Source organism: Camelina sativa, chromosome 11 (genome assembly GCF_030686135.1).
Source record: "Camelina sativa cultivar CO46 ecotype springtype chromosome 11, ASM3068613v1".
In the NCBI taxonomy this organism is placed as follows: Eukaryota; Viridiplantae; Streptophyta; class Magnoliopsida; order Brassicales; family Brassicaceae; genus Camelina; species Camelina sativa.
The window spans coordinates 48963544-48991106 of record NC_141890.1 but is presented as its reverse complement, the minus strand read 5'-3'; the positions used below and the strand labels follow the sequence as shown (position 1 = coordinate 48991106).

Below are 27563 nucleotides of genomic sequence, written 5' to 3'. Positions count from 1 at the left end.
TCTCGAAAAAAACCATGACAATTTTGTGATATTATTGTTTGTACTTATAAAAGTCAACTTCTCTTTCATTTAAAGAAAAAACAATTGTACTGAATTATGTGTACCATGGCATTTTTATTAATTAAGGATATATATGTTACAATTTGATATAAAACACAGAACTTGAAAAGTATTCATAGTAAGGATTGCTACAAATAGCGTTTAGAAAAAGACATGGTACCATGAACCTCGATTATTGGATTTTAATATTTCTACAGATACGTATACTTAAAATTTATTGGACTGTTTTTTTAACAAATACTTTGGATTTTGGATTTTGTTCTTCATTTTTTTCTATTTGGGACGAACAGGTACAGTAACGAAAGGGTAGAGATGTGGATCATGCATGGAAAATCAAACGGAGAAACAAGGTTATGATCGAAGAACAATTTTTTCTATGTCAATGTCTCGTGACTGATTCGGTATCTGGATGTCGAGACTCAACCAAGTCAACATTACCTTTGGTTTTGGAAATTTTGTGGAGAGACTGGAGAAATTAAGTCTTTGATGATGTTCCTCCATTGCTATTTTTGGATCATCTCTCAATATGAAAACTTAAGAATCATCCAAAATCGGTGTTCTGCTTAGTTATAGTCAAAGAGGTTTTTATAAAATAAACAAGTAAGTTTAATTATTATAAAAAAAAACACTATTAACTTAGGGGGAACGAGTTGAACAAATGTGATCCGGGCGTAAAAAAACTCACGTCTGAGATTTAATTTAATTACTCCTTTCCAATACGATAAGGATGATAACTCTTCTTTTGCTTCGGACCATAATAGCAGGCGCCCGATCTTCGACCAGATACCAGTGTCTTTGGCATTATCACAATCTCACCATTAGGAGTGACTCCACCGATGCAGTCACCATCTTCTAATAAGCGATTAGATAATTTAATCTTGGATGACCATTCTTGTTTCTCGATATGATCTTCCATAGTCCACATCTCTGCACTACCTTTTTTGTAACGTATGCATCCTAATTTCCCTTGGTAGTTTACCAAAGCCAATTCATCGAAACTCACCTCATTGAGCTGATTCATCTGCACGTACAGTTATGGGCATCTGGATATGAACAAACGTTTCGAGTCTAAGGTCGAACCTCACTAATTCATAGAACTCCGGATCATTCTTTTCTACATGTGCAATGTAATAGATAAACTCATTGATGCATAAACCAGTACTCCTTGCTTCTGGAGAACGATTCCAAATGCCTTGGATGTCAAGACTCCTCCATCGCTGCTTCATTCACTACAAGAAAACAAGCTGTTTGGGACTCCAAAAATCGTCCTAAAATGGTCGCAAATGCACTATATATGACTATTTTGTGACTGTTTTGAATAGTCGTTAAAATTTGGTCGCAAAATTTATTGGTCCCGATATAGTCACAAAATACTGACCACTATGTGACCTCATTTTATGTCTTAAATTTGCGACTACATTAAGATCAATATGTAGTCATATATTCCTGACCCTTTTGCGACAAACTACATAAAAAAAAGTAAAAAAAAAATATAAAAATTTATACAAGAAAATGAAATTAAAAGTAGTTTTTATTTCTTTCGTAAATTCATTATATATATACAATATATCTATATAACTATATCTATAGATTGGCAACTGCCGGAGATGTATTATTACAGCGACGGAGAACAAAACGGTGGCGGCGACCGGAGTGCCAGAGATGCGACTGTGCAGAAATCGAGATGTATTGATGGTGAACTGGCAGAAGATTCGAAATGTAGTGGTGGTGGTAAACGGTGCGAGCAACCACCATCATCTCCGACATCGTTGACACTGGGATCTTCAGATCCACCACCTCTGACGTCGTCGTTGACAATAGGGTCTTCAGATTCAACACCTCTGAAGTCGTTGTTGACACTGATTCTTCAGATCTGTGGTTGAGACCTAAAGTACAAATCAAATAAATAATTAAAACACATAGAATTTCTCCAGATCTATTCTCAGCAACGATGGGTTCAGAAACAGATTAAGAACGGAGAGAGAAAAAGAGACAAACTTGTTTCCACCGTCTACACTGACGCGGTTGCTGTATTAGATCCGACGGCCGGTATAGAAACCACGTTTAACTCTGCTCCTTTGGTATCTTCAGAGGAGAAGGCGACAAAGAGAGAAGATGAGGAAAAGAGAGAAAACAAAAATTGATTTTCTTTAGAAAGAAAGGGAAAGACACGATGAGTAGAAGGGAAGGAGAAAAGAAGATGATTTCTGTCCGTTGGATTGACTTCATCAATGGTGGATAATAAACTAATGACAATCTTTGCCATTTAAGAATAGCCAATGAGAAATTTTCCCCTTTTTTCTTTGATAAATTTTGGTAATTTGATTTCATTTTATGTTATAATTTAGATATTGGGGGTATGGATTTATAAAGTATTAGAATTGATTTAGATTTAAATTTTGATCTATTAGATTTCAATTAGATTTATAAAGAAAACATTTTGGTTTTTTTTAAAGTGATGGATTTCTGTTTTTAATATATATATATATATATATATATATATATATAAGAGTTACATTATTCGAGTTTTATAATTATGATTAAAATAAAAAATGACTAGCAAAAATTGGTAACAAGCATTCAAAAGCACTTATAGTCCAAACTTATTATACATATAAAATTTTAAGTTGAAGGGCCACAAAGATTTACAAATGATTTTACAACTCAGATTAGAATTCTCAATGTAATTAGAAATTACATAAAAATCACAAATATTACATAAAAATCACATGTAACACTTATACATGTTATATATGTAAGTTGCAAATATATTTTCTAAACATTGGAAATTAAAGTGTTTTGGGTATTAGAATGATTGAGTGTCTAAAATAGTTCATATCTATGTAGAAACAAATAACTTAACATATTTTACAATTCTTTATTGTTGAATATATAAATAAATTCGTTAGGCCTTGGTAAAAAGTAGCAAATTCGTCACAATCTCATGTGTTAGTAGCAAAGTGGTGGCAAACTAGTCGCAAATATGTGACCGTATTAGTACAATAGTCGCAAAGTGTAACTGTTTTGTGACCTTATTCTATGAATCACAAACTTATACATATCAAATTTTAAGTTTAAGGGCCACAAAATTTTGCAAATGATTTTACAAGCACTCATATTAAGAATTATAACTACTATCTATGAGTGTAATAAGTAAAAACTTGATATAGTAAGTAAAGTTAGAAATTACAAAACAATCACAAACAAGATATAGAAATCACATGTAATACTTATACATGTTATGTAAGTTGCAAATATTTTTTCCTAAACATTTGAAATTATATTTCTTTTTGATATAATGATGATTCATTGTCTAGAGTGATTCATACCAATGTAGAAATAAATACATTCACAAATTTTATAATTCTTTATTGTTGAATATACATAAACAATTATTAGAAGTTAGTAAAAAGAAGCAAATTCGTCACAATCTCAGGTGTTAGTAGCAAAGTAATCACAAAATAGTCACAAATAATTAACAAAATAGTCTCAAAATGTGACCGTTTTGCGACACTATTTTGTGAGACAAACAAAAAAAAATTAAAGCCTCCAAAAAGAAAAAGAAAAAATATATGATTCGGCAATCACTCGTAGAATTATAAAAAATATTTCTTAAATTAATGAGTAAAAAATTGATATAAAGAAAATACCTAAAGTCACAAATAAGTAGCAAATTTGGGACTACTTTTGTGACTGAAACTCCCGACCATAAAAAGCGTCTCTAATTCGTCACAATTTACGATTATTTTAGGATTACAATGATATAGTCTTATAATAGTCTTATAATAGTCACAAATATGAGACGATTTGGAGACTACAACTGTTTGTAGTAATTTTGGGACTGTTTTGCAACCATTGTTTATGTAGTCTTCTATTAGTTATAAATTCGTCCCAAAAACGTCACAATTATTTGTGACCAAAAAAAGAGTCATAAACTGTAGTCTCAAACTGCATGTTTTCTTGTAGTGATTGGACCTCCCACTAATGTGAAAACTTGTCTCTCAACTGGATCATACCCAAACAATCCATCACATGAGCTGCTCCATTTAACGTCTTTTACCTCCGGTAATAAAATCGTTTCTCTCTCTGTGGTATCGTTATAATTCGAGCTTGACCAACTACATAATACTCCTCGAATATATTGATACTTAAAATCACAACTTAGCCCACGATTTAATTCATCTGGGTATATGAATGCTATATTATTCGTGGGATAAGTAGAGGGCGAGAATAACGACCGAGTCATGATCGAGATTGTGATAAGAGATGACCACAGCTTCGATACGCACTGGAACCTCACAAGTGACTTAATTGGGAGTTTCGAGAGAATATCGGTTATTACATCGAAAGGGATATGGATACCGTTTGACTTTTCTATGTCGGAGATTTCGCTGTGATATTGTCGTTTTGAAGTTCGTGAGGTCTTCTTCTTCTCTTGGCGTCCTCTCTTCATGGTGTCACTTTTCTATTTTATGAATCTTGAACGAAGAATAACACTTTACATAACACGTAGTCGAAGATAAACCTACTAGCTAGGGTTTATGACTAATTTTTTTTTGCCCTCGGGATATGTTTGTTCTATCAAAAAAAAGAAAAGAAAAGAGTTTACAAGCAGCTCAGTTTTATGGCCCATTTAGGTTTGAGATAGTATTAAAATCGCAACCTACGTATAAAAATGGAAATTTAATGAACCAACAATATATTATGAGAGAACACTTTAGAATTTTCGAGTCAGCAAATCTATAGACTATGCGCCTGCCTCACATTGAAGTTTGAGGCTCTTGTGTTCTGTTTCCCTTCCTCTTGATTCAATTCGTATGCAGTTTTGCTTTACAGCTATGAGAATGCAATTTTTCACTTTGCACTGCGAACAAACTGAAGAAACGAGACAGCGTCTTTTACTAAGATGTTTGATGAACCCATAGATTTTTTCCTACCTGTGGGATCTGTTCAGCATATGTCATGACAGCGCTTAATTATCAATCATTCCATAAATCAGTTTTCGAACAGGTCTGTCATAAAAATCTAAGCTAATGCAAAGATAAATATACGATGTAAATATAAACATAATTTCTAAAACCAGCTATTTCTATAACGACTAACTATTTATAAAAATAATTTGTTCGTACGTATAGTATACTGATCTGTATTAGTGTGGCCGTCGTGTTATAATCAAACAACAATGAAATTAAAGAAGAATGCACCTGATACAATTAGCGTATTTGAAAAAAGACATATATGGCACCATAAAACTCAATATGGGATTTTAATATTTATACAGATACGTATACTTAACTAGTTAATTTATTGGATTGTTTTTTTAACAACTATATTGGAATTTGTTTTTACTATTTGGGGCGAACAGGTACAGTGACGAAAGTGTAGAGATGTGGATCATGCATGGAGACGGAGAATTACAAAAGTTTGATTATGTCAAGTCTTGTGACTGATTCGGTATCTAGACGTGATCGAATTTGCCTGTGATCTAAATGTCGAAACTCAACATTACATTCCGGGAAAAATCTGGTTTAATTTTGGAATTTGAATCTCTCAATGTGAAAACTTGATAAGAATCTTCCAAAATCGATGTTCCTATAAGGCTATAACCATGCATGCATAACACTTAGTATTGATTCTCAACAGTATCATAATTAATAATAGATAACCGGAGTATCCGTCAATAAAGCTTCCTGGCTTAATTAGTGAAAGACCGATTCATGATCGAGTCGGTGATAACAAATGACCATAGCTTCGACACACACACACTGGAACATCACACGTGACGTCGTCTCCCATCGGGAGTTTTAATAAAGGTGGGAGAGAGAGGAAGGTGTTGATGCAGAAGCTCAACCGCCGGAGCTACAAGTTCGCAGACTACGAAACTCAATATGGATATTTGTAATCCAGTTTTGATAGGGTAATTATAAGAAGAAAGACTGAACGTGGATGGAATGTTTATTACATTAGACGATGGCGTTTACTTTAAACAATACTAGTAGTACTGTAGTACACAGTCAACACTTGATTATTTCATGGTTGTTTTAAACTAGAGAATGAAATGAAGGAATTTTCTTGTTTTTATTATTGATAATCGAATGAGGTTATATATATATAGTAAAGTATAAAGGTTAAAGCCCATAACCGACTAGGAAATAGAATAGGCCGATGGGCCGTAAGGCACTAAACGTACATGGGCCATACATGGTTGGTTATGGAGTCCACCATCCAGTGCTTTACAACATTCCCCCTTGGATGACATAATCGTGCCGATGCAAAGAGAGGATCTCTGTAATACGCTTGGGGATGCTGCCTCATTAAAACCTTACCAGGAAAACACAGTGGGACAAAACCATGGTGAAGGAAAAAGAGTACAGCACGCATTACTCCCCCTGTTCCAAACATCACTCTAAGTCCTTAAGCCTCCACATTCCAATATTGTGCATGAGCTTCTTGAATGTTGTTGTCGGTAATGCCTTAGTGAAGAGATCAGTTGAGTTGTCGCATGACTGCACTTGTACCACACGAACTTCTCCGACCTTTTGTAGTTCGTGTGTGAAGAAGAACTTCGGTAGGATGTGCTTAGTCCGATCTCCCTTGATGTAACCTTCCTTAAGCTGTGCGATGCAGGCCGTATTGTCCTCATAGATTACGGTTGCCACTTGATTATTGTGTTCCTTCTGAACATCAATACGTACTGGTGTATTACAAGCTGGTATGTACGCTTTTGTTACTCTCTTTGGGTCAGCAAAGGAATCTGACAATTGTATAGCTAGTTTTTGCAAATGTATAATTTTCTGGACCTCTGCATCACAGGCTAGAGTCCGAGGATCTTGCCAATTTAAGGATGTTTGATTCCATGTTAATTCTTTACCCAACTTGCTAGTCTCTCCACCCACCATAGGGAATTCGGATTCTGTAAATTGACAGTCCGCATATCTGGCCTTAAATAAATCTCCTGTGGTTGGCTCAAGATACTTTATAATGGTGGGAGACTCATATCCAACATATATTCTCATCCTCCTTTGAGGTCCCATCTTAGTTCTCTGTGGTGGAGCAATCGGTACATAAATGACACACCCAAATGTTTTGAGATGGGATATGTCTGGCTCATGACCCGTTAATAATTGGGATGGCGAATATTTATGTTCACTAGATGGCCTGATGCGTATTAGTTCTGCTGCATGTAAAAATGTGTGTCCTCAAGCCGACACAGGAAGCTTCGATCTCATTAGCAATGGTCGAGCAATTAATTGTATTCATTTAATGAAGGATTCAGCTAATCCGTTTTGTGTATGGACATGTGCCACAGGATGTTCCACACTCACCCCCATGGACATACAATAATCATTAAACGCTTGGGATGTAAATTCACCAGCATTGTCTAGACGTATAGTCTTAAGTGGAAAATCTGGAAAATGTGCTCTTAGTCTTATAATTTGAGCTAACATCCTAGCAAATGCTAGGTTCCTTGTGGATAACAAGCAAACGTGTGACCATCTGGTTGATGCATCAATCATAACCATAAAATATCTAAACGTCCCACAAGGTGGGTGTATTGGTCCACATATATCACCTTGTATCCTTTACAGAAAGTTTAAAGTCTCTTTATGGACCTTGGCTGGTGATGGCCGTATAATAAGTTTCCCTTGTGCACATGCTACACACGTGAGATTTTTAGGGATAAATTTTCTTTCCTTAAGGGTGTGCCCATTTGAACTGTTAATTAGTTTACGCATCATGTTCGTTCCCGGATGGCCAAGCCGGTCATGCCATAGAGTGAACTGTTCATTGAACATTTTGTGCTTTGCCAAGTTAGCTTCTATCATGTTAATCTTAGCATGGTATAAACCAGTGGCTAGTGCAGGTATAGTCTCAAGGACCTTCTTACGACCTTTCACAATTTCAGTAATGTATAAAAATTCTTTGCTACCTTCACCCTTTGTTTCAATATAATAACCATTCAAACGAATGTCTTTAAAGCTCAATAAGCTTCTCTTAGAGCTGGGTGAGTACAATGCATCACATAATTCAATATGTGTGCCATTAGGCAATAATATATGTGCCTGGCCGTAACCTTCTATTAAATTTGCTATACCCGCAATTGTACTAACATTGGCATTTTTCAATATAAGGTTTATAAAATATCTTTTGTCCTTCAATATTGTGTGGATGGATCCACTGTCCACCACTAGTACACTCATATCCTTAGCCATTTCTATAATGACAATAATTTTTGTTTTAAACTTTAATAAAATAAGCAAAGAAATATTTAAATAAAATCATTGAATTTAAACCAAAATAATTATCCAATACATAAAACGAAATAAAGCATAAAACTTATAAATTAAACCAAAAACTAGAATTTAAAACTAGTTATCTTCCTTAAAACAATCGGAAGTCTCATAGTCTAGTGAATCATCATTCTCATGGTCGAAGTCATCTTCACCATCGAGATACACATAGTTGGCCTCTGGATTCTTCTTCAAAATCTCTTGATATGCATCAATGAGATGTTTGGGCGTTCTGCAATTCTTGGCCCAATGGTTAGACATACCACATCGATGACAAACCGATTTAGCCTTGTTTTGTGGTTTAAAGGACCCACGGCCCCTACCACCACGGCCGTAACCATCAAATCGGCTAGCTTGGTACTGTCCACGACCACCCCGTCCTCTGCCACCACGGCCATGGCCATAGTGTCTTTCTCTGTGGACGTAGTTGGTCTCCTTGGGCTCTTTAGGCTCATTTTGCTTTGCCACATCTACCTTGTGTGCTTCCGGTAATGGGGTTGTACCGGGAGGTCTCATAGCACTATTCATCAACAACAGCTCATTGTTTTGCTCAGCTAGTAGCAAACATGAGATTAAAGCCCCATAGGTTTTGAAACCTTTTTCACGGTACTGTTGCTGAAGTAATATGTTGTGAGTGCTAAAAGTAGACAAAGTCTTCTCTAGCAACTCTTTCTCTGTCACTTCAGTACCACACAACCTAAGGAGTGAGACAATCCTAAAAATCTCAGAGTTATACTCATCCACGGATTTGTAATCCTGGATCCTTAGGTTTTTCCAATCGAATTGAGCCTTTGGTAGGAGCACCGTTTGTTGGTGTCCGTATCTGCGTTTAAGCTCTGTCCAAAGTTCAAGAGGATTCTCTATGGTGAGGTACTGATCTTTAAGACTCTCAGCAAGGTGATGGCGCATATGCTGAATGGCCTTGTACTTTTGCTTTTCAGTTGGATCATAATCTTCTTCAATGCATTCAAATAAGTCCTTTGACTTCAGATTGATCTTAGTGTCCAATGCCCATTTCAAGTAGTTGTCTCCAGAAGCATTCAAAGCAGCATAGTCTAGATTGTTCAACCTTGCCATCTGCGTAAAACAGAAAATAGACAACTGATCATTATCATGCGGTATTTAAGACCGAACCATGCCTTATTTTCGGTTATGCATGGAAAACAAACAAAACTGGATAGAAACTAGCATGAAACAATTTTCTTTTTACTAGAATTTCCTTTTTCTTAGATAATTTTAGAATTTTTCCTTTTTCTTAACTTAGATAACAACAAAATATTGTTTAAACTTTAGGATAATAATTATAATTAATTTAGAAGTTATCCAAATTTATTTTATGTAAACACATAATAATTTCCGATTTTAAATTCTTAGTTTTTAGGGTTTGAATTTCTCAAACACCTAAATCGATTTTAATTTAGGATTTTAGGGTTCTTATGCAACCTAAATTTACAGGAAAATTCTATGCCAAATTTGATTTAATTTCAAGGATGCATGCACTTTCATATTTTAATTATCCTAGAACAATCAGATTAATATTTCACTTATGGAACTTGATTTTAACAGTTTAGTTCTAGGGTTCTTATGCAACAAACAATCAAACAACAACAAATAACAATCAACCGGATTTATACTTGACATAGTTTGGTGCAATTCACAAATAATCTAACAATCCTAAACATCCGATTTTAAGTTTTTAGGATTAGGGATCGTAAACTTTGTTTGTTGTGTACTTGCATCGTTTTAGGGTTCAATAGTATTAAGGTCATGTTCGATTATATGGTCCCATAAGATTTCGATTTTACCTTAACACCAATAGGGGTCTGACCGGTTTTGATCTGGGAGCTAAAGACCTCTGATATCTCTCACGAACCTCGAACAGAACCTCAAACAGCTTTCCCACGAACAGATCTCGAACCGCTCCTTGTACCGCTCACGTACTGCACTCACCCCGGAACCGCGAACCAACCTCGAACAGGTTTCAGATAGAACTTGATCACGAGCACAGGTTTGCTCGTGAACAGGAGTTAGTTTCGAACAAAGAGGAGAGAGACGGCGGTTTAGGGTTTTGGTGGAAGAAGAAGGATGAACGGCGGCGGTTAGGGTTTTTAGGGTTTTACTCAGCTGGATCTTTAGAAACGATCATGCTGATAATGTGTTGTAAACTAGAGAATCGAATGAAGGAATTCTCTTGTTCTTATTATTGATAATCAAATGAGGTTATATATATATATATATATAGTAAAGTACAAGGGCTAAAGCCCATAATCGACTAGGAAAAAGAATAGGCCGATGGGCCGTAAGGCACTAAACGTACATGGGCCATACATGGCCGGTTATGGAGTCCACCATCCAGTGCTTTACAACAATGGTGGATCCAGGAAATAAATTTGGGAGGGTCATTTTTTTTGTAAACTGTTAAAATGAAAAAAATAATATATAAGTAAGAGGTGACACTCGATCCCGGGTAATGGGGGTAATTTCTGCTGGATAAACCAACTTTGCTACCGATAATTCATTGGCTTTACATGCAAACACAACTATTTTACTAGTTTAGGGGGGTCAATTGACCTCCCTACCTTCTACATAGGTCCGCCTTCATCTTCCTTCACGTGTTTTAAGCTTTTTTTTTTTTTTCGTCTGAATGATTTTTTTATATTTATACCAAAAGCTGAGTTATGCACATACAAAAGATCGAAAACAATCATAATACAGGTCGAAATCAAGCTATGATTATGTCGGCTTCGAAGACTGTCTGTAACCAAAATGGGTAGCCACTAGCTACGTACGATTGTGATCGATCATCTCGGGTGATACTCTTTGCTATGAGTGCTGCTTCAAGATTAGCCTTCCTATCTTCCACCATTACTTTCCAAGCTGGGATAAGAGTTAAGGCTTGATGCAATAATACCGATTGTACCTTAAAATTTGGCCATGCAGCAGGACGAGTGATTGCTCCTACTAATTCTTTTGGATTCAACCAAAAAATTACTTTTAAAACTTCAAGACTCTTTATGCTTTCTATTGCCCAAAGCAGAGAACGAGAATCTGATTGTCCTTTTGATGAGATATTTCCGAAGGAAATTCTGCTATGAAGAAGAACTAAACCTTCATAGTTCTTCACGTGTTTTAAGCTATAACAGTATTTAAAAACAAAAAGAAAAAAAAAAAGCATAAACGACCAAAGAACAAATTAAATAAGTAAGAGGCAACAATATTATGCTCATAATTTTTTACTGATCTCTAGTGTATAATTTCAACACATACAGAGAAACATATATACCGACGCAAATTTAGCAACTTGTTATCATCGTACTTATGATTATAAACTTTTCTATTTTAAAACAGGAAAATATAAGAGATAATTTATTTTTCCTTGTTGTACTAGGAATATGCAACTTCCACTTGTATATATAATCAATAAATCATGAATAAATGATTGCTTTATTTATTTATTATATGTTGATTTGATATTCTGAAAAAATAAAAATAAAAAAACATCAATAATTTTGGAAGGGTTAAATAATTTTACTTGTAGGCGGTTGAAGGATGCTGTCTTCACTACTTTGTTTTCGTCTCTTTGTTACTCTGTTTCTCGATCTAGCTAGTGTTTTTCTTTGTTACCTTGTTTTTCAATTTATTGTCTCTATGGTACTTTGTTATCTTTCAGTTACATGCGCTTAAGATTTGAAGTAATATGATCAATTAAAAACTTGTTTTTGAGATAACACAAGAAACGTTCCATCAATTGAAAAGAATATACACTATAACCATCAATCGAGTTTACAGGCCACTCTTTATATGTTAGCATAATTATGATTAAAACTTAAAGATCAATATTATAATCTTTAAGACAAATTTTCGCTAATGAAAGGGAAACCTCCCTTATACATGCAGGATTGAGAATCATAAAAAAACTGTCATGCAATTCCTTAGGCTGGTGCAAATAAATATTTTTTTATAAAACAAAATGTGATAAAAAAAAGTGTGTATATTAATTATATAGACTATATAAACTAAGGGAACGAGTTGAACAAATGTGATCCGGGCGTAAAAACTCACATCTGAGATTTATTTTGATTCCTCCTTTCCAATACGATAAGGATGATAACTCTTCTTTTGCTTCGGATCATAACAGCAGGCGCCCCATCGTCAACCAGGTACCAGTGTCTTTGGCATTATCACAATCTCACCATTAGGAGTGACTCCACCGATGCAGTCACCATCTTCTAATAAGTGATTGGATAATTTAATATTAGACGACTATTCTTGTTTCTCTATATGATCTTCCATAGTCCACATCTCTGCACTAACTTTTTTGTAACGTATGCATCCTAATTTCCCTTGGTAGTTTACCAAAGCCAATTCATCGAAACTCACTTCATTGAGCTGATTCATCTTCACAGTTATGGGCATCTGGATATGAACAAACCTTCGAGTCTAATTAAGGTCGAACCTCACTAATTCATAGAACTCCGGATCATTCTTTTCTACATGTGCAATGTAATAGATAAACTCATTGATGCATAAACCAGTACTCCTTGCTTCTGGAGAGCGATTCCAAATGCCTTGGATGTCAAGACTCCTCAATGGCTGCTTCATTGGACCTCCCACTAATGTGAAAACTTGTCTCTCAACTGGATCATACCCAAACAATCCATCAAATGAGCTGCTCCATTTTAAAGTCTTTTTTTACCTCCGGTAATAAAATCGTTTCTCTCTTGGTGGTATCGTCATAATTCGAGCTTGACCAACTACATAATACTCCTCGGATATATTGATACTTAAAATCACAACTTAGCCCACGATTTCATTATGATGTAGATCGAATGTTTCATAAGTTTGATGAAATTATAAAGATAGTAATTTAGTAAATGTATGTTAATGTTTGAGAAAATAAAAGAGAGAGGTATTAAATGTGAGTGAAGAGCCGGGTGTTTCTCATGCATGGGGTACGAGCGGAGTCAACGGTTTCATAGTTCAATTTTGAAACCACGTGTCATGCGTTTGTTACTCTCTACTCAGATTCTGCTGTTTCACAGACTCGCTATTAAAATCCTTTTTGTTCTTTTTTCTTCTTCATAAAACAGAAACCAAAAAAACAAAAAACAAGAACAAAAACAGAACCCAGAAATCCACACAAAAAAAATAAACTAAAGAAGCTATTTCATCAAACAAAACAAAAACTCATCAAAAATCAGAAACTAAAAAACTAAAGGTAGTAAAGAAAAATATATACATAAACAAGCATCATCGATCGAAAAGAAGAATACAAATCATCTCAACATTTTGTGTTTTTCTTCTCCTTTTATTTTTCACAAATATATTATATTAGTTCTTTGGAAATTTTTGTAGAAGACAAAAGAAATCTTCTTTCGTAGTAACAAAAGAAAAAAAATGACGGACGCCCATACAGCCCGGACGGTAGTCGGAATCATCGGTAAGTCTTTCACAAAATTCAATCAAAAACATGCACAATTTTAATTCAATCAACATGCTAATTTCTTGATTTTTCCTGTTATATGTTTATAGGAAATGTGATCTCTTTCGGCTTGTTCTGCGCTCCAATGTAAGCACATGATCGATACATATATATAATATTTTTGTTGTTGCATGAACTATGATGTTAAGCTAATGCATGATATGAATAATATGTGAAATTATATATATGCAGACCAACGATTGTGAAGATATGGAAGATGAAATCTGTGTCGGAGTTTAAGCCAGATCCATACGTAGCTACGGTTCTAAACTGCATGATGTGGACATTTTACGGACTTCCTTTCGTCCAGCCCGACAGTCTCCTCGTCATCACCATTAATGGAACTGGTCTTTTCATGGAACTCGTTTACGTCACCATCTTCTTCATTTTCGCTACTTCGGCTATCCGCGTAAGCCTTTTAGTTCCCCAAAATTAATGTCAACACGCATGATAAAACTATATATATATATATATATATATATATAGGTCGAGATAGATCGATGATTGGGATAGTTTTTGATATGTGAAAGTTGTGAATATATATATGTAACAGAGAAGGATCACAATAGCTATGGTGATCGAGGTGATATTCATGACGGTGGTGATCTTCTGCACATTGTATTTTTTGCATACAACAAAACAGAGATCTATGCTAATTGGGGTCTTGTGTATTGTTTTCAACGTCATCATGTATGCTGCTCCTCTCACCGTCATGGTATGCTGTTTTCTAGCTAGACTAATTTAGTTCATCAATCACGGAAACGCAAAAATTAAATTGGATACACTAACTACTACTTTTATTTGTTCTCTTTGTCTCTCGTGAATTACTTACATTTTAATTAATAACGTGGAGCAGAAACTTGTGATAAAGACAAAGAGCGTGAAGTACATGCCCTTCTTCCTTTCATTAGCCAACTTCATGAACGGTGTCGTTTGGGTCATTTATGCATGTCTTAAATTCGACCCCTATATCTTGGTACAAAACTTCATTTCAACCCTACTCATCATATTTTCTAAGTACAAAAAAACTCAAATCCTTATAGTATGAGCTAATTATTTTCCATGAAAACAGGTTCCAAATAGTCTTGGATCGCTATCAGGAATAATCCAACTTATATTATACGCAACTTACTATAAAACAACTAACTGGAACGATGAAGATGATCACGACAAGCGGCATTCGAACGCTGGAATCGAACTTAGCGAGGCTTAACAATTCCATCAGCTATTTCACTGCCCACTGGTGCTTCATCGATAGGTTAAAAAGATAGAATCAAAAGTGAGGTAAAGTTCTTATTACAATTATTATGTGGAAGGAAACCTATTAAGAAAAGAAAAAAAAATGAACAAGTGGAAACATGATTGTAACTTTTTTAATTGAAATGATTGTATATGTAATTTGTTACAGTTATAGTTTTAATTCAAGTTTAACAGATTACTTTATAACATTGTTTCTCGAAACTGTAAGACGATTTGATGTTAATAAGAACAGAGTAATAAACAGAGCTTCTCTTCTCTTGTTAGAGCATACTTATTGCACATACCACCACTTGGGGTGTCAAAGAAAAATAATTAATAATATTTTAATTGAATTAAATTATTTTATTATTTTTTAATTTATACAACCAATCATATGAAAACATGTGGCAGATTCAGTGTCTATAAGAATCTGGACAGAGACATTAGTATCTCTTCTCTCCACCTTTTTGTCATTTTTTTATTTTATTTTTTGTTCTTATCCTTGATCGAGTATGTGCAATAATCTTGTTCTTAGAGCATCTTTACTCGAGTAACCCCCTAATCGTTCCTCAAAAAATAAAAATAAATTAACTTTTTTACAAATTATTATTATTTATTTATCTTTTAAATCTGCTCCACTAAACAGATGACACCTGTTTTGTTTGTTGAGAGTATCGGTTCTCAGATTACTCTGCCAAGGAACGTTTCTCTCTTTTATCCTCTTCTCTCTCTTCTTTTTATTATTTTTTAATAAGAGTATCGATAAAAGAACTGCCAGTAATGATGGTCTTATAGGTTTGTTTTAGTAAAACTGATCCTGATATGAATAAACCTGATATCAGGGGTAAAATTGTCATTTAATTCCGAGTCGATTACAATGTGGTTAGTTACCGGTTTACTCGATTCAAATTTAGAAACGAACCAATTATCAAAACCGGAATGTGCGGTTCACAAGTGTAGTTTTTTTTTTTTGGTCTCCCTTAAAACGCGGAGGACCAGAGATACCGTTTGAGATGACGATTGAATTATGTTATCATCATCGCCGGCGGTCACCACCGCCGCACATGCTCCTCCGTCGTCGGAAAGGTACCAAATTCCTCTAAGTTTACTATCCTCGCCGCAGATTATTACCCGTCGAGACCTGTTCAAGACTCTCTCCGTATGTATCGCCACACCATCACTCACCGTCGCACCAGCCAACGCACGCGGCCTCTTTCAAATGCCGCCTCTCCGTCTCTCTAATCGGTAATTCACTTTTTTTTCGAAAACCCTAATCTTCAGTTTCTGTGTATACAACAATGTGTATTTTGTATCTTCGCCCTTTTGCTTAGCACTGAGTTAGAGTTTGATAGATTTAAGTTTTGGAAGTGTAATTAGCTTTGAAGGCTCTTGTGAAGTTGTTGTGTTTCTGATTTTGTTCTTGATTTTGTTTTTGATTCTTGTTCTTGATTTTGTTTCTAGAGAAGATCAACTGGCTCAGATTTGAATCATATGTAATCCTTGTGAGCTAATAATAATAAACAAATGTGTGTTTTTTTTTCTTGAATCAAGTTATTACCTTGTGAGGGCTGGGGAATCTGATTACGAAAGCTTGGGGATCATCAACACAAACCCGGTGGCCAAAACATCGGTTGATAGCGGATTATCAGAAAAAGGTAAGAAGCAGACTGTGAGAGCTGCGTTACAGTTAAAGGCAATGGGAGCTTGTGATCGAAACTGTTGGCTCTGGCCTTCCATTACACAGAGAGCTTATCAGGCTGCTGAAATCATTGCCTCCATCAATGGGATTAGTCGCAGGTAAAATGGTTCCATTAGTCTTCTTACTCCTTTAGTGAGGTTATAACTATGGAATCTAATCTTTGTGATGGTACATTGAATGTTAAATGCTCACTTTTGTTTCTGCAGCTATATTGTTCCGGAATATAGCTTTCTCGATGCTCGTGGATTAGGAGCTTACGAAGGCAAGAAGCTAGATTCCATTTCAGAAGTAAGATTCAACAATTTCATCACATTTAAACATGTAAATGAGACTATAAGAAACAAAAGCTAGCTAGGGTTGAAGAATATTAAGGTTTCATTTTCTCTGCAGGTGTATGCATTGGACTCGATATCGATGAAGACAAAACCTCCTCCTATAAGCGACGGTACGCCTAACGAGAGTGTATCAGATGTATTCGTGCGTGTGACGCAGCTCATGTCCATTCTCGAGACTCAATACTCAGAGGACACGATCGTCATTGTTTCGCCTGATTCAGACAACTTATCTGTGTTACAAGCTGGTATACAAGGCCTCGACCTTCGGAGGCACTCGGAGTTGTATTTTGGACCAGGAGAAGTAAGATTGTTAGACGCAAACAGCGTTCCTGTGTACAAGCAACCTGCTTCTGCTGTATATAAATGCACAAACCCACCAAACTGTGACTAATGTAAGTTTGGTTCTATTGGTTCTACAAGTCAATATACACTTGTTAGTAGAATAAAACAATTAAACATACATTGCGGCAAACGGGCAAAGATATATGCAGTGGAATATTGAGATTTTAAGTGAAATAAACAATTACATACACTTTTACGAACAAAACAATTCAAGTATCTTAACAAGCGTAGTTTACTATAAATTTCTTATCTTTAAGTGTTCAAGATGAAGACTAAATCTCTTATTTAAGTGGTTCTCAAGCTTAGAGTTTACATCAACAAGTCCGAGACGCGCGCAAACAACCACAATTTCTCTCTTCTAAAAATCTTATCTTCCCTCAAACTCGCAAAGTTTTATTTAGTTATTTTCAGGATCGTTTTAAATCGAAAGGAAAAGTAAGAATATAAGAAAGTGTTGTGACGATGGATTTTGAAAGAATCATTTGGTAAAGACATTTAAAAAAAAAAAAAAAAAAGTAAAATAAATAGGAGTGGGTGGGTTGCTTTGTGCTTTAAACAAAGAACAAAAGGCAAAAAATTGCTTTTGATATTTTTTTTACTTTCATTTAACTATTTTTAAATCTAAAGTTAGAAGACATTTGATTCAAAAGGGGAATGCTCAAAAAACTATAAAAGATTTGACACGATTGAAATCAGAATACAAAACTGATAGTGATGATCAATGATGCTTTACTTTAGCTTCTTCTTCGTCGTCTTAGTGTATATTCTCCTATTTCTTTATGTGTTTTTCTTAGACTACCTTTAACTTTTGTGCTCATTTTTATTCAGAGTACTATCGGCTTATGTTTTTGATTTGTAAATTATTCCAAAAAAAAAAAAAAAAAATGGAATCATTCCTCAAAAATATGTATCCTATGGATGATGAAAAGAGAAAATAAATCAAAAACAATACACATGCACACAGAAACAAAAAAAATCAACAAAACATCTTATGATTACGTCATAAACTAACGCGGTACAATATCATTGGTTGATAACACCTAGGTGCACAAGAACATGCGTCATACAGGATCATTCTATTTGCGTTAGAAGATGACGTGTCGTAACATCAATGGTTAAATAATATCTAGGTTCAGGTACAAATAGACATGCATCACACTGGATCATTCTCGGGTTTTAATTCTCCACGAAGAAATCTAAAAAGTGAGTCTCTTCTCTTCTCTCTTCTATTGCCGGGAAAAACAAAAGAAATCAAAAGTTTATTTTTCCTCTTCCCTTCACTTTCTCTCTCACACTACCTCCCATAACAAACACACAAAAGCTCTCTGCAATTAAAAAAAAAAATCAAATTCCGAGATCGGAGAACAAACCGAATCGGTGATGAAGATGAAGCGGACTGTATCATCGAACTCGGAAGAGCATAGTTACAACGAGTCACCACACTCTCCTCTTCGATTTCATTCTCCGTTATCAGATGCCGGAGATTTACCGGAAAGCCGTTACGTTTCTCCTGAAGGATCTCCGTTCAAAATCGAGAATCCTCCTAGATCGGCGGCGACGGTATCCGACGGTAACAAGTTCAATCAGTTCTCTCCTCTTCCTTCCCCGATTCCTCCTCCTCCTCCTCCTCAGTATCCGCCGCCGCGACGACAACATCAGAGGAATACGAGAGCTCCGATTAATTCTTCTTCTTCGGATAAGTCTCCGTCGTCTATGGTAGTGTTTAATCGCTGGGTGAGAGAAGATAATGGTACACAGACTACGACTAGGAAGGTTGATGACAGAGAATTGGGAACGACGACGGCGACGACGGTGAACAGAGCGAGGAGAGACGAGTTAGTTAGTGTGACGGCGCTAGGGTTTAGAATTACCGAAGTGATTTTGTGTGTGATTTCGTTTTCGATCATGGCCGCTGATAAAACTCAAGGTTGGAGCGGCGATTCTTATGATCGCTACAAAGAGTACAGGTCTCTCTCTCTCTCTCTCTCTCTCTCTCTGTTCTTCTTCACAACTTTACAAAATTGAAATCATGAATCAGATCATGATCAACCACAAACCTTGTTTTGTTTTGTAGGTATTGTTTGGCTGTGAACGTTATAGGATTCGTTTACTCTGCGTTTGAAGCTTGTGACGCTGCTTGCTACATCGCCAAAGAGACTTATATGATAAACTGTGGATTTCACGACTTATTTGTTTTCTCCATGGATCAAGTGAGTGTTTGCTTTTTAAACATTTTAGCAATTTGTGTTTATGGATTTCTAATGAATGACCTCTTTTTTTGTTCTGATGATTTATAGCTTGTTGCATATCTTCTAATGTCGGCGTCTTCATGTGCTGCGACTCGAGTTGATGATTGGGTTTCTAATTGGGGCAAAGACGAGTTTACTCAGATGGCAACCGCTTCCGTCGCGGTTTCTTTTTTAGCTTTTGGGGCGTTTGCCGTCAGCGCTTTGATTTCTTCTTACAGGCTCTTCACTCACGCTTCCTCCTAGTTGTTGTGTTGCCGTGCCTGGAACCAAATGTTACTCTCTATATCATCTATGTACAGTCTCTCTTATAGCTTAGAATGGTAATGTGTGATACAAGATTACAAGTTTTAATATATGAGAAAATAAAGGCAAGCAAAGCAATCATCGAATGACTGAGTTTTACTTGTGTAGCAAGATATATATTATTTAATAGAAGGTAGGTGGTGATAAATCCCAAGACCTAAATGCATGTTTTCTTACAAGCGAACTTCATAGTATCAAGAGACCCTAATTATTGTTTTTAGTTTCCTTCTGGGCTGATATGTTGCTGTTCTGATTCTTCTTGTATCTCTGTGATCTGGATACTTTCTGATCCATCACCACCAGATTCAGAGAACTTAGTGATCTTCTGTAACTCATCGCTCACACCTGTCTGGTCATCACTAGCAGCAGCTGCTTCTTGGTCTATCTTAGCTAGTGGCTTAGGACGGCGAATGGCCTCAGCTGCTTCTGGCATGACAACTGGAGGTGGTTGTGGAGGTACCCATGACCGTTGCCTCTGGAAAGCTGCTGGTTCCATTGTACTTGTTTCATTCTGGTTAGCGGTGAAACGTGCCGCTGTTGTTGTCTCGTAGCCGAAATCCGTGGATCTAGGGTTTTTCTGTTGCCACCATTGACCATTTGAACTCTCGTCTTGCTGTGCTTGGCCATTGTCCCAAGGCTGTTAACAAGAGAGAACACGAGTTTAAGAGATCTTGATAATAATTTCAAGTTCCACACATTTGACCAAGATTCATTACAAAGAACGCAGCTTTAAATCAACATTCAGGGACGTCTTCAGTTTGTACCTTAGATTTGGGAGCTATGCGTGGATTTGATAGTGGCTGGTTCGGATTGGGTGGCATGTCATTAATCTCCTGTAGAGTTTAAGTGCAATAAGTTTGTCACAACAAAAAATTATGGTTAGTCTAAAAATGTTGCGAGGAAGGATTGTAGGTGTCAGCTTACCCGAATGTTTGAAGGCTTCTCTCCTCTCTGGATCATAGACATTATCTGCAGCATCACCAATATTCAAGTTTATGTTACAAAGATTATTAGGAATTCAAAGGATAAAATTTATTATAAATCCATGATTCTGCAGCGAACTTAGGAGATTTCAGAACATTACATCCATGTATGACTTTGGATGAGGGGGCCCAGAAGTATCAGCTGGAGGCGCAGGAGGAGATGCAGATCGTGCTGTATTATCCATTAGTTAGAAAGATTAATCTAACCAAAAACAATAAACCGTAACGCAGATTGATATAGAAAGAGTATGAGAGAGAACCTGAACGTGTATCATAATCAACGTTGCTGCCATTTGTATAGGGTTTCTGCATCACATATCAACGTTCCTAATGTTACAAAAAGCATTATGATACGTAATTCTATTAGTTAATTATCAAGTTCAAGTTGATGCGGTTTTTCCATGGGGTTTACATCAGACTATTTAGATCTATCAGCAATCAGGGAGGAAGTAAAACTGTTCTCTTTGGGGTGCTTTTGGGTTTTCTTTGTGTTTTGTAATCCCCTAATCTATGAATCAAAGTTTTATCAAACCAAAACCTTAAAACTCACCCTTGCTGCAGTGACTGAACCATTATAAACCTCTTGATCAGCTGAATAAATCTTTGGAATGTTGCTGGATTGTCCTGAAAGTAAAAAAAGAGAAATAGGAGAATACTCTTTAGATCAAGAAGCTTTAACAATGACTCTTAAGATCAACCAAACATTAGGTAACAAGACCCTCCATGACTCCTGATAAGAGTTGTTCAAACTTAATTGTATGAATACTGAGACTTAACACTTACCTTCGAGCTTACGAATATTATTGCTCAATGACTTCATTTCTTGTACTTGGACACCTAACAGGTGCGTTAAGTCCTCGAAATATTTCCTCTCTGAGAAGAAGCAATATACAGATTTGAATTTAGAGGATAAGAAGGAACATGCAAGAAAAGTCCAGATATGGTCACAGAAAAAGAGAAACTCTGTCTACATTATAAACTACAGAAACACATCTACCTTCATTCTTTGTTATCATCATCTCCTGACTAACCCTGGCAACATCAGAAGCAGCGGCAGAAGCAGCTTTGGCTGCAGCTACTGCTTCTTCAGCTAAGTTAGGTTTAGCATCAGCTTTCTTCAGAGGGTCAGCTTCTTCTTCCAACATAATTCTTTGGACCCAGGATTTAAATCTGGGTATGAGAGATTTCTGAAACAAACAAATCTCAACTTAATAAAGATTTTGATTGTGTAGAAGGAGACTAATACTATAAAGTTGCATAGCGTTAAAACACATCTAGCAATCAGTAAGAGAGGTACAGTAACAAGTTTCTGACACCCTAATAAACTCTTACAGGGATTGTTTTCATCAAAGTTCTTGGCAACTATATTCTGGTGGTATAGTTGAAACAGAATGTGAGAGTTATGCAATTCGTTACCTAAGCTAAGAATAGTGAATTCTATACAGTCTGCTTCCATTTCATTAATGGCCTAACCATCAGCAATTTACTCGATGTACCAAGTAAATTCATAACATAACACACTGCATATAATGAGGGAAACGTTCACGATACCTTAATAAAAACAGCTGTTCCGGCACCAGAAGCTGCTAGTACACCAACAGCAAGAATAGCATGGTACCAGCGAAACCGAGAGAGAAAAGCTGCCTGTGGAGTAACAACGAGTGGAGCAGGAGCAGCTACCACAGGCTGCATAGCTTGTGGCTGAACAGTTGACACAGCTTGCTGTCCATCTGCTTGTAAGAAAACATAACAATTAGCTTCCAGTATAGTAATCATCATAGGAATAACCAAACAAATACATGTCCTCGCTTAGTTTACCTTGACTTGTAACAGTAGTCTGCGAGCTTGGTGGTGGATCCTACAAAAACAGATTAATCACAGATGTAAGCTATTGAAACTAGGAGAGGAATGAGAGTTCCAAAAACAAAGAAGCAAGGAAAAGGAGGAAGGTGTTTACAGGAACACGGCGGAATGCTTCATCAATCTCTTCTTTAGTGAGACCTTTCCTCTCAAGAAAAGATCTTCTATGAATAACAGGAGATCCCCTAACCCTCGGGTGCGAAAGGAACTTGATAGCGTTCTGAATTTGATCCTCCCGTATCGGTTCAGAATTCTTAAACACAGATGTTGGAGGATCCTGCTTAAAAGTTTCTTGAGCTATAGTAGTAGCTTGCTGAACCTCGTTAGCAGGCTTTGTTGTAGCCTCTGTACGTAAACAACAACACATTAATCAACAAGAACATTAGTAAAATATCAATCACTCGATGATGAATCCAATTACTCTATCAACTTCGGGCTAACTAAATCAATTAAACCCATAACTATGCAATCCTAATGCAAAAACCACTGAGAAATTGTTCCCTGAGACCTAAGGAAATAAAATTGAACCTGAAATCTGGGATTTATCATCGACGGGAGCGGGAAAATCGGAAGGAGCTGGTGGTTGCTGATGAGTTGCCATAGCAGCTCACCAACCTTGGTAAGAATCCAAGAGGCAAAAGAGACTATAGACAGATCCCAAGTGAGAAGGAAAAAAATCGTTCGAGAGGGGAGAACGATGAGGATGAGGGTAAATCAGGTATTGGAAACTCAAAAACTCATCTCTATCTTATTTTTCTTGTTTTGGTGAGTGTCTCTGTGTGGTGGTCACACGAAGACGAGATAATGGCGTCTCGTCTGATTTTTTTTGTTTTTTGTTTTTGTTTTGGTGCTCTATCATTTTGGGCCTTAAGCTCTTATATTTTAAGGCCCATTGTCTAAACACTAAAATTGTAAATAAACTTGTAACAACCAATCATCAACCATCAACATCCATAAACTTGTAAAAGACGAGTGGATTAGTTTAGTGACTCTTACTTAAGTTCAATACAATGCTCCAATGTGCACGTCCAACGTCTCATCATCACGCAATATAATGTTAGGCACAAAAATGAAAGTGTCTTCGGGGATTTGAAAATACACTTCAACATACCTCTTCACTTGTGGTGATTGGGTATGTAATCTTGTTACAGCATTGCATGTAACATGTTAGTCAAACATATTTAATTTCATATAATAAGATTATTCATATCAAAAAACTATTGTCAATATAGACATTTTATCAATTACCACACTTAAACGAAAATTTTCAAAATTATGAAAACAAAAAAAAAAAAAAATCTCTTTCATAAATTAAAATTTTATTAGCGCAAAAGAAAAAACAAAAATAAAAATAATATGCTCCACGAAATCTTTAAAAGATAATGTGAAAATCTATTGGTACCATATAAAATTATAAATTACGAACCGACCAATCCAGATATTATTTTCTTTTTTTTGTGATTCATCTCTCTCTCGGCTCACTATAAAATCACTGATTCCATTTTTTTTCATTCACTCATAATCGAGAGTAGCGCGGTTCTCTAGAAAATATTCGATTTTTTATAATACAGACTGATGATGATGATGACTCTTAACTCAATACCTCCCGCTGAATCCGTTGCTCTTTCTTTCTTGGATACCTCCAGGTTCAATCTAACCCCTAAACTCTCCTCAGGTTTCTTCTTCTTCCTCTTTTACTTGGTCAACTCTCTTTTCGATTAAAGTTTCAAACTTTCATTAGTTTTACTTTGGCTCGTCTGAATTTTTCCCATCTGAGTATTGAATGATCCGTATCCAGCTAGCTTCGAGAGTTTTAAAGTTTACATCTTTGGAGTGTTTTACAGGTGGGTTAGGTTTGAGGAAGAGGAATCAAGGGAGAGACTTTGGAAAAGGAGTCAAGTGTTCAGTGAAAGTGCAGCAGCAATCTTCTCCTCCTCCAGCATGGCCTGGGAGAGCTGTTCCTGAGGCACCTCGTCAATCTTGGGATGGACCAAAACCCATCAGTATCGTTGGATCTACTGGTTCTATTGGCACTCAGGTTTTCTTCTTACTCTGTTTCTTTCTTGGTTTCTTCTTACTCTTTGCCAGATGAGTTTAGTTCCATGAAGTTAGATTAAGGCATGATTGTCCAATTCTTGAGTAGTACTAGACTAGAGATTGTGTTGTTGTTTTTTTTTAGTTTACGATCAGCATGTTACTGAGTTATTTGTTGCATCATTTTTATGGGGATAAGAACTTTCATTTTTGCAGACATTGGGTATTGTGGCTGAGAATCCTGACAAATTTAGAGTTGTGGCTCTAGCTGCTGGTTCCAATGTTACTCTCCTTGCTGATCAGGTAAATTTTTGACTCATGTGGTAACTTACAGCTCCAATTCCTCGTTCAGACCACTTGGTAATCTGTATTATTTCTCAATTCAATGATAGTAGCATATATAATAATATACTGTAAACTAATAGTATAGCAAATCAGTCCAGAGAAATCAGGTTCTTGCTTAGTTATATTCGCCTTCAGTGATCTCGAGAAAAAGTCTACATTATGGTTCTTTTACCCTCTTTTGAATGGTGGCAGGTAAGGAGATTTAAACCTGCGTTGGTTGCTCTTAGAAACGAGTCATTGATCGATGAGCTTAAAGAAGCATTAGCGGATTTGGACTACAAACCTGAGATTATTCCAGGGGAGCAAGGAGTGATTGAGGTTAGTGCATTTGTTTGTTTTGATTGTAGTGTAGATTTTTCACAAAGTTTCTATCATCATTGAGTTCTTACTTATGTTCATCAACAGGTTGCTCGACACCCTGAAGCTGTAACTCTTGTTACCGGAATAGTTGGTTGTGCTGGCTTGAAGGTATATATATAGTCTACTTTTCTTTTGTCATCAAACCTTATTGAAAGAATATGAAAAAGAAAGTTAAAGATGAGAAACCTTAATGTTTGTTTTTACTGCAGCCTACGGTTGCCGCAATTGAAGCAGGAAAGGACATTGCTCTTGCAAACAAGGAGACATTAATCGCAGGTGGTCCATTCGTGCTTCCGCTTGCCAACAAACATAAAGTTAAGATTCTTCCGGCAGATTCAGAACATTCTGCTATATTTCAGGTATCATAATTCACATAAAAATTTGAAGGCACCTCTACTTTCATATTGACATAAGTTTTGGTCTTGATGCAATTTCTACATCTGGCAGTTTAAGTAAAAGTTCTTCTTTTATGTTCTCTAGTGTATTCAAGGTTTGCCTGAAGGCGGTCTGCGCAAGATAATCTTGACTGCATCTGGTGGATCTTTTAGGTTTGTTTCAATATTCTTCTCTCTGCAATAGATTTTTTGTTTTCTTTCTCAATTCTCATTTGCTTAATGGAAAAAGTTAATTGGAATTTGAAATAGGGATTGGCCTGTTGAAAAGCTGAAGGAAGTTACAGTAGCTGAAGCGTTGAATCATCCAATCTGGACGTCCATGGGAAAGAAAGTCACTATAGACTCAGCTACGCTTTTCAACAAGGTTAAGATCATTTTCTCCTCAATGTTCAACTCTGATTTTAAAAGTACGCTGATTTGATCAAGGTAGATAAATTCTTGATTTCTTGGAAACAGGGTCTTGAGGTCATCGAAGCACATTATTTGTTTGGGGCTGAGTATGACGATATAGAGATTGTCATTCACCCTCAAAGTATCATACACTCCATGATTGAAACACAGGTCTTGCCTGACAACTAAATAACTGCATTTTTTGTCTTTCCGGTAAAAATCTGTCTCGCATGTGTTTTGTCTTGTTCCACAGGATTCATCTGTAATTGCTCAATTGGGTTGGCCTGATATGCGTATACCGATTCTCTACACCATGTCATGGCCCGAAAGAGTTCCTTGCTCTTGGCCAAGACTTGACTTTTGCAAGTAAGCAAACCACACATATATATATATATATATATATATATATATATATATATACTCTCTGAAGTGTGGAGCTAAGCTTAGTTGGAGATTTTAGTCACCTCCAAGAAAAATTCCCTAATCTAGTTCAGTATGGTTTTAGTTTGTTTAGATAAACTGAACTGAAACTGAATCGGTTATGGCAGACTCGGTTCGTTGACTTTCAAGAAACCAGACAATGTGAAATACCCATCCATGGATATTGCTTATGCTGCTGGACGAGCTGGAGGCACAATGACTGGAGTTCTCAGTGCCGCCAATGAGAAAGCCGTTGAAATGTTCATTGATGAAAAGTAAGACTTTTGTTTTCTCTTTGGGCATCTCAAACGAAATTCTTGAAATGAATCAAGAATGACTTTTATATTCTCATTTTTGTTTACAGGATAAGCTATTTGGATATCTTCAAGGTTGTGGAATTAACTTGCGATAAACATCGTAACGAGTTGGTAACATCACCTTCTCTTGAAGAGATTCTTCACTATGACTCGTGGGCGCGTGAATACGCGGCGATGGTGCCGATTTCTTCTGGTGCGGGTTCAGTTCATGCCTGACAAATTGGTTGTTGGAAGAACATCAGTGGAAGTGATTTGAAAAAAAATGTGGGAACAAGATTAGTGTATATAATGGGTTAGTGTATCACTTAATAGCGCTTTTGGGAGGATTATGGATTGTGTATATATAACTAATGTATCTGTGATCCGAACAAGCCAAACCAATAAAGCCTCCCGTTTAAAATAAAAATCCTTTCCTATAATGGTGAAAACAAAAGCCTAATGTGGGTGTATATAGTGTGT

The 27563-nt window shown here is 36.2% G+C and overlaps 6 protein-coding genes, 1 long non-coding RNA gene and 2 pseudogenes across 9 annotated transcripts; 4 read left to right on the top strand and 5 right to left on the bottom strand.

Annotated features, from left to right (window-relative positions):
• Window positions 1-864: 864 nt before the first annotated feature.
• LOC109127661 (putative F-box protein At5g62060) lies at window positions 865-4513 on the bottom strand (annotated as a pseudogene).
• LOC147935592 (uncharacterized) lies at window positions 1574-2479 on the bottom strand. The gene is made up of 2 exons (XR_015571333.1): window positions 2059-2479; window positions 1574-1946 (listed from the first exon to the last, which is right to left on the bottom strand). It is a non-coding gene; the product is annotated as an uncharacterized LOC147935592 (long non-coding RNA).
• A 3916-nt stretch (window positions 4514-8429) lies between the features above and the next one.
• Window positions 8430-9428, bottom strand: LOC147935591 (uncharacterized). The gene has a single exon (XM_087473063.1). It carries the CDS (start codon window positions 9426-9428, stop codon window positions 8430-8432), a length of 999 nt encoding a protein of 332 aa, XP_087329189.1.
• A 3104-nt stretch (window positions 9429-12532) lies between these two features.
• On the bottom strand, window positions 12533-13328 carry LOC104729044 (putative F-box protein At1g32420; annotated as a pseudogene).
• A 104-nt stretch (window positions 13329-13432) lies between these two features.
• Window positions 13433-15336, top strand: LOC104726885 (bidirectional sugar transporter SWEET5). 2 transcript variants are annotated; one of them, XM_010445838.3, is made up of 7 exons: window positions 13433-13569; window positions 13707-13791; window positions 13884-13920; window positions 14026-14242; window positions 14387-14548; window positions 14690-14809; window positions 14906-15336. In XM_010445838.3, the coding sequence occupies exons 2-7, from the start codon at window positions 13749-13751 to the stop codon at window positions 15044-15046; spliced, it is 720 nt and encodes a 239-aa protein (XP_010444140.2). In that variant the 5' UTR covers window positions 13433-13569; window positions 13707-13748; the 3' UTR covers window positions 15047-15336. The 2 variants fall into 2 exon arrangements, with proteins under 2 accessions (XP_010444140.2, XP_010444139.2); XM_010445837.3 differs by lacking the exon at window positions 13433-13569 and having other exon boundaries at window positions 13604-13791.
• On the top strand, window positions 14906-17554 carry LOC104726884 (uncharacterized). Its single transcript, XM_087473598.1, has 5 exons — window positions 14906-15358; window positions 15868-16317; window positions 16624-16869; window positions 16978-17059; window positions 17162-17554. The coding sequence occupies exons 2-5, from the start codon at window positions 16100-16102 to the stop codon at window positions 17495-17497; spliced, it is 882 nt and encodes a 293-aa protein (XP_087329724.1). The 5' UTR covers window positions 14906-15358; window positions 15868-16099; the 3' UTR covers window positions 17498-17554.
• A 1062-nt stretch (window positions 17555-18616) lies between these two features.
• Window positions 18617-20086, top strand: LOC104726882 (CASP-like protein 4A2). The gene is made up of 3 exons (XM_010445833.3): window positions 18617-19415; window positions 19523-19658; window positions 19746-20086. Exons 1-3 carry the CDS (start codon window positions 18829-18831, stop codon window positions 19938-19940), a joined length of 918 nt encoding a protein of 305 aa, XP_010444135.1. The 5' UTR covers window positions 18617-18828; the 3' UTR covers window positions 19941-20086.
• An 8-nt stretch (window positions 20087-20094) lies between these two features.
• LOC104726883 (peroxisomal membrane protein PEX14) lies at window positions 20095-23697 on the bottom strand. The gene is made up of 12 exons (XM_010445835.2): window positions 23372-23697; window positions 22941-23188; window positions 22802-22841; window positions 22535-22713; window positions 21981-22170; window positions 21767-21856; window positions 21534-21607; window positions 21244-21289; window positions 21085-21155; window positions 20925-20969; window positions 20765-20833; window positions 20095-20637 (listed from the first exon to the last, which is right to left on the bottom strand). The coding sequence occupies exons 1-12, from the start codon at window positions 23442-23444 to the stop codon at window positions 20218-20220; spliced, it is 1545 nt and encodes a 514-aa protein (XP_010444137.1). The 5' UTR covers window positions 23445-23697; the 3' UTR covers window positions 20095-20217.
• Window positions 23698-24377: 680 nt separating this feature from the next.
• Window positions 24378-27510, top strand: LOC104726881 (1-deoxy-D-xylulose 5-phosphate reductoisomerase, chloroplastic). Of its 2 annotated transcripts, XM_010445832.3 has the most exons (12): window positions 24378-24518; window positions 24688-24881; window positions 25094-25180; window positions 25415-25540; window positions 25628-25690; window positions 25792-25941; window positions 26063-26130; window positions 26227-26341; window positions 26434-26538; window positions 26621-26733; window positions 26916-27062; window positions 27152-27510. In XM_010445832.3, the coding sequence occupies exons 1-12, from the start codon at window positions 24419-24421 to the stop codon at window positions 27318-27320; spliced, it is 1437 nt and encodes a 478-aa protein (XP_010444134.2). In that variant the 5' UTR covers window positions 24378-24418; the 3' UTR covers window positions 27321-27510. The 2 variants fall into 2 exon arrangements, with proteins under 2 accessions (XP_010444134.2, XP_087329723.1); XM_087473597.1 differs by lacking the exon at window positions 25094-25180.
• Window positions 27511-27563: the final 53 nt, after the last annotated feature.

What these genes read in the sequence shown, in the direction of transcription:
- LOC104726882 (XM_010445833.3), top strand. Translation starts at nt 18,829, where the DNA reads ATGAAGATGAAGCGGACTGTATCATCGAACTCGGAAGAGCATAGTTAC. An exon ending in GATCGCTACAAAGAGTACAG is followed by an intron (nt 19,416 to 19,522) that starts GTCTCTCTCTCT and finishes TTTGTTTTGTAG; the next exon opens with GTATTGTTTGGCTGTGAACG. An exon ending in TTGTTTTCTCCATGGATCAA is followed by an intron (nt 19,659 to 19,745) that starts GTGAGTGTTTGC and finishes GATGATTTATAG; the next exon opens with CTTGTTGCATATCTTCTAAT.
- LOC104726881 (XM_010445832.3), top strand. Translation starts at nt 24,419, where the DNA reads ATGATGATGATGACTCTTAACTCAATACCTCCCGCTGAATCCGTTGCT. An exon ending in TTACTCTCCTTGCTGATCAG is followed by an intron (nt 25,181 to 25,414) that starts GTAAATTTTTGA and finishes GAATGGTGGCAG; the next exon opens with GTAAGGAGATTTAAACCTGC. An exon ending in CAGCTACGCTTTTCAACAAG is followed by an intron (nt 26,342 to 26,433) that starts GTTAAGATCATT and finishes TCTTGGAAACAG; the next exon opens with GGTCTTGAGGTCATCGAAGC.
- LOC147935591 (XM_087473063.1), bottom strand. Translation starts at nt 9,428, where the DNA reads ATGGCAAGGTTGAACAATCTAGACTATGCTGCTTTGAATGCTTCTGGA.
- LOC104726885 (XM_010445838.3), top strand. Translation starts at nt 13,749, where the DNA reads ATGACGGACGCCCATACAGCCCGGACGGTAGTCGGAATCATCG. An exon ending in GGCTTGTTCTGCGCTCCAAT is followed by an intron (nt 13,921 to 14,025) that starts GTAAGCACATGA and finishes ATATATATGCAG; the next exon opens with ACCAACGATTGTGAAGATAT. An exon ending in CTGCTCCTCTCACCGTCATG is followed by an intron (nt 14,549 to 14,689) that starts GTATGCTGTTTT and finishes AACGTGGAGCAG; the next exon opens with AAACTTGTGATAAAGACAAA.
- LOC104726884 (XM_087473598.1), top strand. Translation starts at nt 16,100, where the DNA reads ATGTTATCATCATCGCCGGCGGTCACCACCGCCGCACATGCTCCTCCG. An exon ending in CCTCTCCGTCTCTCTAATCG is followed by an intron (nt 16,318 to 16,623) that starts GTAATTCACTTT and finishes TCTTGAATCAAG; the next exon opens with TTATTACCTTGTGAGGGCTG. An exon ending in AGCTAGATTCCATTTCAGAA is followed by an intron (nt 17,060 to 17,161) that starts GTAAGATTCAAC and finishes TTTTCTCTGCAG; the next exon opens with GTGTATGCATTGGACTCGAT.
- LOC104726883 (XM_010445835.2), bottom strand. Translation starts at nt 23,444, where the DNA reads ATGGCAACTCATCAGCAACCACCAGCTCCTTCCGATTTTCCCGCTCCC. An exon ending in TAATATTCGTAAGCTCGAAG is followed by an intron (nt 21,608 to 21,766) that starts GTAAGTGTTAAG and finishes TTTTACTTTCAG; the next exon opens with GACAATCCAGCAACATTCCA. An exon ending in ATCCAAAGTCATACATGGAT is followed by an intron (nt 20,970 to 21,084) that starts GTAATGTTCTGA and finishes GTGATGCTGCAG; the next exon opens with ATAATGTCTATGATCCAGAG.